This window comes from Bombina bombina, chromosome 1 (assembly GCF_027579735.1).
Source record: "Bombina bombina isolate aBomBom1 chromosome 1, aBomBom1.pri, whole genome shotgun sequence".
Classification (NCBI taxonomy): Eukaryota; Metazoa; Chordata; class Amphibia; order Anura; family Bombinatoridae; genus Bombina; species Bombina bombina.
The window spans coordinates 678610027-678624514 of NC_069499.1; the positions used below are offsets into that span (position 1 = coordinate 678610027).

Sequence of the window (14488 nt, forward strand, 5' to 3'; positions counted from 1 at the left end):
GTGGATTATGCAATTCTTGTATTTAATGGTCCTTTAAGTGATTATGTATATAAATGTTAAAGTCACCTTTGTAAACCTCATTCAAATCTAGTCATGAGAGACCAAATTACTGAATAAAAATGAGATTTACTCAATTGTAGCTGGAAAGTGTGTCTGGTGTAACCCTATAAAATGCATTCCTCTAAGTTTATAATGAAAGAATATAAGACACAGTATGTATTTAAAGCTGGTCATTTGTGCACATTCACAGTTATGTGAGACAAGTGTTACTGTATATTTGCATTCATTAAAAGGGATATGAAACCCAAATTTGGGTTTCATATGCCTTTAAATGTGAATGTGTTAGTGCAGAATTACTATTGGCTGCATTTTTTTATCAAAACTATTTTAAAATTTTAAAAAGTGACTATTGGAACTTTTCATACTTTGAACAGAGTGCAGCAAAAATAGTAGTTTTGTTTTTAAGACATTTTACTTCATAATAAATCTCAATTCACATTTACAAGTACACAACATTGTATCCAAATCTAAAACTACTGGATAATTACTTCTTCTCAACACTTGGGAACTTATGGTATGCTCAGTATTTCCTCCCCTTCCGTCTTCTACCCAGCACCAATTTTACATGGGAGAAGAAAGACAGCTATATGCTTTAGAATGTCACGATATTAAAAGAATCAAAAAATATAAAAGTGACACGTGTTTAATGTATAATTTCCAGTTTAATTATTATATTGCATTACGATGTGTCCTAAAGACATTCGGTTTAGGTTTCAGAATAGAAAAGTATGGGACCATAAGGAAGGTGAGATCTAGCTTATATTGTAAACAACTAGCAGGTGCAACAAGTAGTCGAACTAGAAATGTTTTTAAAGAAACAGCTTAGTCAGTTGATCAGAGCTAAATGAAAATGCATGGAAAGCACACAGGTGTATTACACCAGCTGGATCTGTGTACAGACCTTGACTGGATAAGTGATGAAAAGACATTGATAATGGCAAGAGGAAAAGCCATAAGTGATTGTATTAGGATTGATGGAGTTAGGTCGCAAGGGGCATCAGTTTTAGTTAATGTGCTCCCCCAGTCACAGAGGTATAAGAATAACCTGGCAGGATAGTGCTTATATGTGATGTTATGTGAGTCCAGGTTAAGTGGAGATGACCCATAGCAGCTATCACTATAAAACACTATCATTTACAGAAGTGGACTGGGATTCCACACAAAACATCTGACAGACTGTACACAAAATGTAAAAAAAACAGCACCAGAAAGAAGTCCCATTTGCTGCTTTAAGATCTCTACAACGAAAAGAAACAGGATTGGCTTAAGATTGGTTGCACATTAGAAAATCTCTGTGTAGACTGGATGACCAATACGAGGCTTCAATAACAGAGAATGAAGCAAAAAGGTTTGATATAAGACACCCTGATATAGGAAGGTTCTCTTGAGATAGAATGAGGAGACATTGGAGACAGATGGTGAAATGTTCCAGAATAAAACAAAGATCATTTTCATTGGCAGTCATGTAGTGGTGATAAATACTTTATATGGTAATCCATATAGTCACTCGGCATGGGTGAAATTTCATTATTCGGCATTAGTTTGGTAAACAAACGACAAATATGGCAGCAGCATTCTGTTGTACTTTCACACTGATATATCCGGCGCTGAAAGATGCCGAATGCCACTGTCATATTCGGTATTTATTTGCTAAATGAATGACAAATCCCAAAGTTTTGCCCATGCCTAATAGTCACCAATTGATCACAGAATAGGGCACAATGAATTTTTTCTGCAACAATTAAAAGTTTCCTGTCTTTTGTCTATTTGTCTTGGAATGGCTGCACGAAGGTACGAGAAAGAGAAAACTGGCTTTTCTCAGATGCATATCAATCAGTAACAGTAAAAAATAAACTAACAAAAGTCAGGATTCTTCCACATAATATAGTAAGTGAGGTGTACTGGACTTTTTACATTTAAATGTTTAGCATTAGGTACAACAGGCAGAGAACAGGAGCAAATACATTTTATACTGAAACAATAAAGGAACTAAATAAATAGTGTGTAATGAACATATGGGAACAGTATTTTAAAAATTGAAGGCACTTTAGCTGGGGCTTTAACGAGAGAGAATGGAGTCTGTAAATAAACAATCTTAACAATATATATATATATATATATATATATATATATATATATATATATATATATATATATATATATATATATATATATATATATAGCAAAAGAAGAGCAACGTCCAATTAACCAGGCTCTACTGTGAGATACAGAATGGCAGTAGCTTCCATCAAACAACATGCAGCCTACCAAAGAAAATATCAACACAAGTGAGGTACTAAAAATACTGAACGATAACAATGAAAAACAGTAAGTAGTTAGAAAAAGTAAGTTGCTAAATGATAATAAAGAGAGAGAAAAAAATCTCACCACCAGCCTAAATAAACCATTGAATTAGACCTTAATACAAAGAAAGATGACACATAGGGCACGTATTGCCATGCAGTGCTGAGGAGCACATTTAGCACATGATAAATGCATCACAGTGCCGACCAATGAAAAGACATTGTGTAAAATGATGCTACATCAGTGCATGTAATGATACAGGACCCTGTCACAGAGTATGAAGAAAATAATGGTGGCATGAAAACCCCATCTCATTACATCTCTGTACTGCAAAGCCTTCTAAATTTAAAGACTGCAAGTGAAATTGCAAATCCTACATTAAAGGGACATCATAGGGTAAGAATAAGATGCTTTATTGTGGCTAGATCATTTTAATATTGCATTATTGCTTGAACAGAACTGAGAGTTTATATCCTTCCCCAAAGAGGTTAAACACACTGAGTCAGAACCGTAGCAGCAAAGCACTAGTGTTCCACAACTGAACAAGGTTGCTGTGCCAATCAGGGGCAACATATGTACATAGCCCTCAGCCACCGTCAGTTTTCAATTCATAATCAGCACTGCTGATCCAGAACGGAATTTAGGCATTAGGTACTAATACAATGGTCTCGAACTTTATAGTATTTTATTATTGCTCCTTTCTGTCCCTTTACTATATACAGTAACGTGCTGTCCCAGGGCAGGATATAAATGCTTGCCTGATAGCAGAATGTCTGATATAGTGGTACAAAGCATGAAAGTCAGTGGGAAATCATCAACCCTGTTCAAAAAACATAACAGAAATGAATGGAAGCAGGAAGTGAGGCTTTGTGTCACTAGGGTGAGCCATAAGGGACTTACTCTTCGTGTTTCATACCTTTAGGCCAATGCATAGGGCAAATATACCTGATAAACATACCGGCCTGACCACAAAGATGCAGTTTTGTACTCCCTCTGGGAGATGCTACATAACCTTAGGCTACTTAAAATGCACCTAAGCGGATACCTTTTAAAAGGACATTAAACACTTCCTGCTTTTGTGTAACAAAATGTTCTTGTCCCACCCTCACTAGAAAGGCCACAAAGCAATTACTACAACTGTTGCAGATCAAATAACTACTGGTTTAGGCAATTTGCACCATTTTGAAAACCTAGGTTAGCAGTGCCTGAGACAAATTCTTATACAAAAGCAAGATGTGTTAAATGTCCTTTAAGTATTTAGTGTCTTCAATTTAAAAAAATGTGGCTACTAAACTGAAAATCTCTTAAAATAATATTTATCACAAATATGTTTGATAATTTCTTGCATGAAAAAGAATGACTTGAAATTATATAAAAATATTAAAACAAAAACAGAAATGTACATTTATGTGCAACTGACCAATAGGATTGCTCACTAGTTGATAACAACAGCTAACACAGCTCCAGAAAAAAAGTATTTTTGAAATACACTCTTTAGGTCACAACAAACTAAGAGAGAGATAAGATTTTTGAAACCAGTGTTTTAGGGGGGAAAAAATTATACAGAGAGTAATAATTTTCTGACAAAGTTCATGAAGTTACAGAACAGAATTAGAAAACACTTGGAACTGCCTTCTTGTAACAGATCAGTGGGCAAATGCAACAAAGGAAATTCAAGTTTTGAGGCCATGGAATTCTAACATGTTATAATAAAGCTTAAAAGTTACTTTAAAGTGTTATCCAGTTGAATGCCAGGGGTGTCCCATGTTAAAATATATTCTAAACCCTCAATGATTAATGCTGGTCTAGGCTTTTAGAGCTATGCTTATGATATTTAAGCAAAGCTGAAAATTAAGCAACATAATGATCTCCAGGTGTAGACGAGTACCAGCTCTCTGAAGCTAAATCATGATAAAACAGACACTCTTAGTGGTAGAGAGGAAGTCACCTGATCACAACAAACCAGGAACACGTTCAGCACATTGGCCAGAAATATTGAAGGCTACAACTACAGGCTAAATAATACATGCAATATATTGGTGTGGTACTTGCTTATTAGTTTTCCTCTCAAGCAACAAGTATCAACCACTTTCAAAGCCTTATTATTTCATCTGAGAAATGTCAGGATTCCTTTAAACAATCTCCCCACTTTGTGACATAGAAACATAGATTTTGACAGCAGATAAGAATCATAGGCCCAACAAGCCTGCCCAATATTTCTTAAAAGTATTAAACGTATCTAGTTTGTAGGATAGCCTTATGCTTATCCCAGGAATTCTTGAAGTCCCCCATAGTGACAATGATTTTTTCTTTCTGGTTGACCCCAACATAATGCACTGCAGGAAACCAGACAACTACGCCAGCTTCAGATGATGCACAGTATTGCAGCAATTATGATAGTCAACCAGACTCGTTTTTGACACATGATGATTCTTAAAATTATGTGCACCATTTTTTCCTGGCAGCCAGTTTAGGGAATTAAGATTAGCCTCCTGTCACCCTGCATGATCAGGGGTTTATCTACCTGAAGAACCCTTGGTGCACCGTGATTGTAAATTGCAATTAGTGGATCCAGCAAAATGCTAAATAAAGATATTGCCAAATCAGAAATAAAAACAAAGTTCCACAGAATGATGTAAAGCACTTGTGCATAATTGAGGGAATAGTCCAAAACATTACCTTATTTGTAACCCAAATTAAGCAATAATTATCTGTTTTACATAGTGCTGTGGGACTTTGTAATTATATCGTCTTATGCTCCTCCCCACATGCTTATCAGCAAATATTTAGGTTTATAGCTTTATGCGCATGCTAACCAGACCAGTTTATACGTTTATAATTTTATGCACACGTTTGTAGCAAATTTTAATTTTTATAGCATTATCCTCTTATGCACATGCTTTTCAGCCAATTTTCTGCAACAAATATATGCAATAATTAGCCAAACAAGCATTCCATAATAAAGCTAATTTGCTCTGAAATTCCATCTTTAGAAAAGTCTGAGGCCTCTGTTTTTTTTTAAGAAAAGTTTATTTATGTTAAAATGACAATGTATAACTATCTTTTTAAGACCAAAAGCTGTATTGTTAAGTACCTTGACTCCACCTTGAAAAAGGTGCTGTAATAAATCCTGTGTATAAGATTGTCTGGAGAATTAATTTAACTCAAGATATTTAGACAGTCAGACAAACAGACCGACTAGATAGTATCTTAAATCATGTCAATGGTAAACACTTGTTTCTGTGAAAGATATGCTAATAAATTCAGCTGCTAGTAGCTGGAGCGAATCATGTATTTTTGTTTTTTTTGCTCTATATTTATAAAAACCACCAGTTTTTTTTAAGCTGTATACAAGAACATGTGTAACTTGAAACATGTTTGCACAATGAAACAAAAATCATTGAGGCCCCTGCTTTAGAGAGCTTACAATCTAGAATTTAACAGAACTCTAGGTGATAAAGAATGTGCTAAATGGTAAGAATGCCTGTATTAATTTAAAGGAATACTAAACCCAATTTTTTTTTCTTTCATGATTCAGATACAGCATGCAAATTTTAAGCAACTTTCTAATTTACTCCTATTATAATTTTTTATTTTTTCTCTTGGTATCTATTTGAAAAAGCTTAAATGTAAGCTTAGGAGGTGGCCTATTTTTGGTTCAGCACCCTGGGTAGTGCTTGCTGATTGGTCGCTACATTTACCCACCAATCAGCAAGCACTACCCTGGTGCTGAACCAAAAATGGGTCGGGTTCTAAGCTTACAATAAAAATTTTGTTTAGTTTCCCTTTAAGCTAATTTATACCGTTAACAAACAGTAAGGTTCACCAACACTCTGTCATTACACAACATATCAGTAAGCGTATAAATATATGGTTACTTGTTTCAAAGATTTGAAGTTATTCATTTATAAAAACACAAAATGGAGACTGTTGTGGATATAAATATTAATAAACAGATTGATTTAACTAAGTAAGGCTGTTCTATCTACCATTTTTCTTATGTATTCAGTTTTTTATCATGTAAATTGCTAAAACTTTAAAAAAACAAAACACAGACATAAAAAAGCGTGTACATAAATGTAAACAAATTTTTTTTAAAAGCAGTTATCTTTACAAAGCTTGCAAGGAGCTAGAGTGCTCAATAAATAAAATGCAAACATACAGGCCTCAGGAAATTGCAGCTGGCAATATTGTAGAGTTGTTCATTGTCAAGTCTATTCACACCTTTGCCGCATCTTCTGTTGGTGGAGCAGAAGCCTGAGATTCCACAGCAGAATACTTAACTGAAAAAAAACAAAATCAAGGTTAAAAAAAAAAAAAAAAAAAAAAAAATGGAAAGCATTCAGCAATATATATGTACATTAGAGAAAATCCAATCAATATTTCAAAAGGAACAGCAGATAAATCGTCTGGATCTATCTGCAGCCTTTTTTGTATCTGATAAACCAATATCATCACTCAAAAGGCTCTGGTGAGATTCCACTCTGCAGATTACAAATAATCTACTCTAATTACACCTGAGAAATTTAAACAGTCATTCAAGAATATTATATTCCTTAAACTGTTGCTGCCAAGTAGCTTTCAAATCTGGGTCACCAGTCAAAGAAGACTGGAACAGTGCAAATAAAGACAGAGACTGAGCAATGTCTAGGTGTAGTATAAAATGTCTACGTAAACATCCTTGCACCAATGTTTATTATAATGTCTAGAACATCTTATTAAACAAAGCAAATCAAAATAATCATCTCAGCTTGTGGAGCTCAAGATCAACACTTCATCAGATGGCTCTGACGGTTTATTCTGAACGCTGCACTATATAAAAAAGGAATGAAGTCAGTGATTCAAGGACCATTTTAGATATTAAGATTCACTAGCTGAGTTTTACTTTCCTCTTTGTTTACTTAATTTTTTTTCTTTAAAGGGGCAGACTAGGCCAAAATAAACTTTCATGATTCAGATAGAGCATGTAATTTTAAACAATTTTCCAATTTACTTTTATCACCAATTTTGCTTTGTTCTCTTGGTATTCTTAGTTGAAAGCTTAACCTAGGAGGTTCATATGCTAATTTCTTAGACCTTGAAGCCCACCTCTTTCAGATTGCATTTTAACAGTTTTTCACCACTAGAGGGTGTTAGTTCACGTATTTCATATAGATAACACTGTGCTCGTGCACGAGAAGTTATCTGGGAGCAGGCACTGATTGGCTAGACTGCAAGTCTGTCAAAAGAACTGAAAAAAGGGGCAGTTTGCAGAGGCTTAGATACAAGATAATCACAGAGGTTAAAAGTATATTATTATAACTGTGTTGGTTATGCAAAACTGGGAAATGGGTAATAAAGGGATTATCTATCTTTTAAAACAATAAAAATTCTGGTGTAGACTGTCCCTTTAAGAGTGAAACAGACTTGTAAATGAAAATTTAGAGGAAAGATTTTTATATAAAGATTTACAAATTGCCAGTTATTAAATACAGACTATTGCTTGGTAACTCTATTTGCACCTTATAAACACACATCACTATCTGAATTGCTTTTCTTAATTTAAATGTCTGCAGAGCCTGATTTGCCATTAGGCACAGTAGTTATGTGCCTACAGGCGCATTGCAGCAGGGGTGCCATAACGCTGGCTACAGAGTGTATATGTATTTAAATAATAATAATAATAATAATAATAATAAATATATATATATATATTTTTTTTGTAACATCTTTTTTTTTATTTAATGACTTTGCTAATTGCTGTTGCTGACTGTCTGTAGATTGAACCAGCAGACCAGTACACTGTAGCAGTAGTAGTAGTACACATCAGCCAGGCTCGAGTCGCTCTAGGACTGACTGTGCGGCTGCTGAAGCGCTGTTATACACTTTAGACTTAGTTATGTCCATTTTGGGGAGGGGGCGGGCCAAGGAGTGACTACTCTAGTGCAATGCAGCTGCAGAAGTGAACTTAGCAAGTAAGTAAGACAGTCATCACTCGTTCCTGTCTGTCCCTCCCACCCTGACTCTAGTCCAGTCAGTCACTCTCAACTCCAGTCAGTGCCGCTCGTGGTCGGCGACAAAACGCAGGCAGTAATGGTTTGCTGATTGATTGTGGGTTGTTTGGGGCGGGGCGTGCGGCATCACGCCAACGTCACGTGATGACGGCTGCCGCCCTCGGCCTCAGAGTAGCAGGAAAAACATACTAGTGAAGTGAGCTAAGTGCTCATTGCTGCGTCTGCTGTCGGAGCCTGCCGCCTGCCTGCCTCTGAGTGCCCTCGCCAAGTTGCCTGCTGTCTGCTGAGTGAGTGTGAGTCACGTGACCAAGAAAATTGGTGCTGCAGACTCTCTGTAACTTTTACAGTTAGTAGTTCTATACTGTAGACTCCAATGCTGACTGTGAGTATAGCCATGTCAGTGGAATTATTATATGAATACCGTACTACATGATGTTAACGACATTTTTCTCGGGAGGTATCAGCTGGATTTAAAAAGAAAGAGGCAATACGGCGTGTGAATGGGGAATCCTGGAGACTCAGTGTGGGGATAAGTGCTCGTCTGTGGGAGGAGTGGGGTTCATTTGTAACGTTATCCCTGGACGCCATACCATGCCTTGGCTAAGTCGTTACAGGCTATTCTCTCTGACAGATAAATCATCATGATCAAAGCAAAAAGCAATCCTGATATTTAATAATCACGGGAAGCCCAGGCTATGCAAGTTCTACCAGCATTATAGTGAAGACATCCAGAGGTGTTTGGGAGGGATAAGGTAAGGATCAGGGGGTGAGAAGCTAATCTCTACACTAGAGCAACTATTAACCTTACAAGCCAATTGATTAATCCCTAATTGCCAAAAATCAATAGCAAAGCCAAACATGTCTGCAATTTATGAACAAAGAGGATCCCAGATAAGCTTTTACAACCATTTCTCTTATGACTGCAATAGTAGTGTGTAAACAATTTCAGTGAGGAACCCAAAGTTTGCGAAAAAGTTAACTTTTTTTTTTTTTAATATGATCGTATTTGTCTGCAAAATTTTGGCATCAAATATACAAAACTGAGCCTAGATCAATACCTTGGGTCGTCTACTTTAAAAATATATGTAGTTTTCTTAGATAAACAAAATCAATCTCTATTTCTGTTTAAACGGAGTGATAGCAGAAATGCTAAAAATTCTCCAGTACTTTGGGCAAGTTCTGAATGTAAATTGTTTCCTCCGAATTACCATTGAAATGATTTAAGTTTATCATTCATATCTGTAGGTCTTGCAGTTTAAAAGGGACACTAAACCCAAATTTATATCATGATTCAGATAGAGCATGAAATTTTAAACAACTTTCTAATTTACTCCTATTATAAATTTTTCTTTGTTTTCTTGCTGTATGTTGGTATATACCAGGTTATAAATATAAATGTATTTATTATTATTCTTTAAAATAACCTCCACTTAAAATGTATATACGAAACAATTGAAATTAATTTATTTATTCCTAAATTGTTGAGATTAAATTTATAAACACATTGAATCATATTTAAGTAGATACTAGAATAGATTATGAATCAATTATGCACGCTTATTCTGTTACAATATTCTATACAACAGATCATAAAAAAAATATATATATACCTTTAAAATTAACTTTACTCACAATGAATCGCATTACAATACCACAATAAAATTCCAGAGTATGGACCATTAACTTAACAGTGTTTAGTTAAACAATATAACAAAATACTTTACCCAAATCTTACTGGATCTCAATAGTTTTAAGATAACTTTTAGACAAGTATAATTAAGCTATTTAGCCCACAAATGATTTTATATAACTTCAATTAAAAATACCAGAAATTGTATATATTATTAATGCAAACAGCCAATTTATATGTCGATATGTCTGACCTGAAATAACCTCTTATTTAGCTTACAATAAGACAAATTCCAAAATATATAGATAGCAATAACTAATTCATTTATGATATTAAAATACAAAATTCTTTCTAGACATTAATATTTAATACCAGTATACTTACTACCCTTGGTCTAATTAATATTAAATTTAAGAAAAAGTTATCCTTTTAAATCACAACTACGATATAACTATAGTTTTAAAATATCTTTGATTAAAATATTAAAAATATAGAGCAGCCATACGTTACCACATAACCAAATGAGTGTTTGTTATCTCAGATACGTCCAACTCACCTCATAAAACGAGAGGTATTTTGCAATATGAATAAGAAAAGGTAGTCTAAAACTATAGTTATATCATAGTTGTGATTTTTAAGGAGAACTTATTCTTGTATTTAATATTTACTAATATGAGTCAAGTTCTGACGGCTCAGAACCCTAATAATAATGCTTTTTTAGGGGTACAGCCAGTGGGCAATAGTGGCCTGTGTCAATAATGGTACTAATCATGTTCTCTCCCTACAGACCAGGAACGGATGATTTAGCTGTGATAACGAGCAACCTCAGCCGGGAAGCTCTAACAAACCTCTTCCTTTGCAGTTTTCCCCTTATTCGCACAGATGCAGTACACGGGAACCCTGTCAACCCTATTACAGAGGAAAGGACTGGTAAGAATGAAAATTCTTCTGCATCAGGTAACTCGTGGCGGATTCATGTAACTCGTGGCGAAACCCACAGATGTGTAATCATGCAGATTTTGTGTGTTAAATGGTAGAAACTGCAGGGAGATATTATATATTAGTTGAGCTCCAGTATTCAGTCTCCAACCCTATCATGGGATTAATTGATCCCGGATCTCAGGCAACTATTTTATCCCACAGGTACTACACACAGCTAAATGAGCTAACTCCCCACAAGCCTAAACTAAAAGAATTTGATGGTTCACTATAAGGTATGGGTGTGGGGGGGGCGGAGCTATCTGCCGAACAGAGTAGTCGCAGCAGAATGTAGCTCTGATAGAAAAAAACTGTTATAACCTATTTGTTTCCTGGCTAAAGGTCGTGAAACCTCTTATTGTTATTCCCAAATTTGTCCCCTTGACCGGTGGGACCATTTACTGGACTATTTCAAGTGTAAGCAGTACTTTTGGCAGGAGCCTTAACACTGAACCTGTGAGGCCTGTTATCAGAGCGAACAGCACACAGACACCGTGCAGCCTCACCTCCAACCCGGCACTTACTGCAGTTAAATCCCAGTTCCGGAGGGTCGGGGCTCCGCTCCGGAGCTGCTGAGGCGTCATCTACTTGGTCCACAGACGGTGAACAGCTGCAACAAGTGACAGCACGGACCTTTCCTGCACGCAACGCCGCTCGTGTCCCACAGAAGTAACCGGAGAGTTTCCAGACCATCGCAGCTCCCAAGAGCCGTATTCCTGTTGTGAGGAGGTGGGAAACCGAGTCGGTAAGTGCAGGGAGCTGTAAATAGCACATAGAGAGTAGCGAGCCTGTGGCGTGAAAAGCCGCCATTTTACCTCCCCTAAGGCCTGCAGGAGATAGTGCCGCGTCAGAACCGACCGGCCTCAAAAGACCTCGCAGCCCCAAAGATAGTGCATTGGGTGGCAGTACTGTAGATACAAATGTTCAGGAGACACCTTAAAGACATGCAATATTTCTATTTATCACCCTAAACAATAGACCTTGGACCGGACTTTACTGGGAACTGAACTAATACGTCACACAGTGAGAGATAAGGCCTAAAACACTCAAACACTCCTATCACACAAATCATATTTGGTTGCAAGACAACAGGCTCTAGGGCTAAAGAGGTTAACTCTACTATCATAAATACCCTAATAGCAGTGATAAAAGCTTTGTGTACCCTGGGACTACCTCATTTCCTTCTAGGGGAAGATCTGTCAGTGTAGTGTTTTTAAATATTACTAGGCATACTATTCGTTCCCTCTGGGTCTTTGTCTGCAACAAACAGCGTCATAAGAAGTTATATAACCAGGAAGCACTGCCTGTATCTTGGGAGTTAGACACTTTCTTATGTAGCATTGACTGAATATTCTGGTGAAGACAGGTTAGTGGTACAAAGAAACAGTGTACCTTATAAAGACCTGTGTACATTGTCCAACATATGAAGTATAAATAAAGCAAGAGGAAACGTTAGTATTCAACCTACTCTACTTTAACCCTTCATAGCCTGGATATCTTATATAGATATCTACAGTCCCAAACACAGATCCCTCTTTGTCTTAATCACCAGTGACACTGGGAAACTGGATACAAAATATATTACCAAGCCAATGTATTAGCCCCTCTCCCTACCATTTCCCACATCTCTCAGTAGGTGGGTCATATCCTCATCCCCTTTACCCACTTCGTCGAAAGGAGACATATTCCCCAGGGAGTGGGGTGCATATTGAGAGCTGTGGCCACCACACATTTTACTCTACAAGGCGAGACCCACATATGCGCTGAGAAAGAACCTATATAGCAAAGGGAGGAACCCCCCAGTCATTCACACGACTACCCCTACACAGATAGGACACCTGGTCTAAAGACATCCAGGCCAACCTGCTCTTGATAACACATTCTCTCCTTCTTTAGAGGGATTGTGGCGACATGTAAATAACCCCTAAGTGTCTGTGTCCCCGCCGGCCAATGTTACAACACTAGCATACGTGTAATAAGCAGGTCCTCAACAATAACAAGTAATTACTAATAGACTGTCTCGCTTACTATTATAATAAAATGTCGCAGACTCATAAACGTAAACAGAAGCCTCATCCCAAACCAAAAACAACTGTCGCAGATCACTTTCAACATCGCCCAGGTACTGCTCAGACAAGATCAGAGGATGAATACTCAGATACAGGCAGCGCCTCCGATACCCAAACTGGGTCAACATTAGTAAAGAGAGCATCACAAATCTTAGGGACAGATACCTGTTCTAACAACAACATGATGGACACTATGAAATCATTATTAGCTTCACATCATGACTCTCTATCGAAAAGGTTTGACAGATCGCATGCAGATTTGAAGAGAGATATTGGTCTCATAGGAGAGCGAACAGATGCGTTGGAACGCAAGCAGGAGGATCTTACAATAGACCACACTAATCTCCTTAACTACTCTCAATCCCTAGCCACCCAAATTACAGATTTGGAATTGAAATTGGCGGATCTAGAGGATAGATCGCGCCGCAACAATATACGGGTAAAAGGCATACCAGAATCTGTTCTACCACAAGACCTGGAGAAGTACCTACAGGGGCTATTTGCAGCAGTGTTGGGCCCTGCGACAAGTAATGAGAACCTTATAGATAGAGTACACAGAGCTCTCAGAGCACGGTCAGCAGATGGTGGCCAGCCTAGAGATGTGATAGCGAAACTCCACTACTATACATTCAGGGAAAAAATCCTCAGAGCGTTGGCCAGAGACAAGCGCCTCCCTGAGGAATATACTGGGCTACAAATGTATCCAGATCTCTCTCCCCACACACTACAGCTTCACAGGCACTTTCAACCGTTTACCAAAATATTGAGAGAGAGAGATCTAAAATACAGATGGGGGTTCCCAGTAAGACTTTTCATTACCAAGGACAGCCACCAATACATGGCCTCTACTCCCCAACAAGCACGTGAACTACTTCAAAAATGGGATTTGCTCCCACCAGATAGAGAGGATCACTCTACTAGCTCAGAAATGGGCACTGGCCTGAGAGCCTCAGCACCACCTTGGAAACCACTACCACAGAGGCCTACTGGAACTATTGGAAAACCCACTGAGACCATAAAGAAAATCTGAGACACTATCAGTACACACCAAATCACAGACCCATAGAGAACCTGCTTATACAATCTACCCTGGCTGTATCCCTTGATGGAAGTATCTCTCACAGCTCAAGGAGGATTTCAGAAGATGAGCAGAGAGAAGATGGGTGAGATCAATGCAGTTTACATGTTATAGTCTGTTTATTTCCTATGATAATGGACACTAGTCAAAGACTTTGAACATATCTACTTCTTTTTAGTAATGACACATGTGTTACTACTCTATTGCATTACACTATGCACTTACTTAATCAACTGTTTATATATTCTGTTATGTTGTTCTCAACAGCCTTTAGATACTAGAGACATTCTGTTTACTTTCATGGTAATGGACACTAGTCAAAGACTTTGAAAATATCTACTTCCCTCTATTGACAACACATGTGCTGTCACCCGAT

At 37.2% G+C, this 14488-nt stretch overlaps 1 protein-coding gene across 2 annotated transcripts in view; it reads right to left on the reverse strand.

The window, feature by feature from the left end:
* Nucleotides 1-453: 453 nt before the first annotated feature.
* CD99L2 (CD99 molecule like 2) overlaps nucleotides 454-14488 on the reverse strand; it is a 294098-nt gene continuing 280063 nt past the window's right edge. For both annotated transcript variants that reach the window (XM_053699159.1, XM_053699157.1), the window contains one exon: nucleotides 454-6647. In XM_053699159.1, the coding sequence (XP_053555134.1) occupies nucleotides 6583-6647 (65 nt within the window). In that variant the 3' untranslated portion in view covers nucleotides 454-6582. The remainder of the gene's footprint in view (nucleotides 6648-14488) is intronic.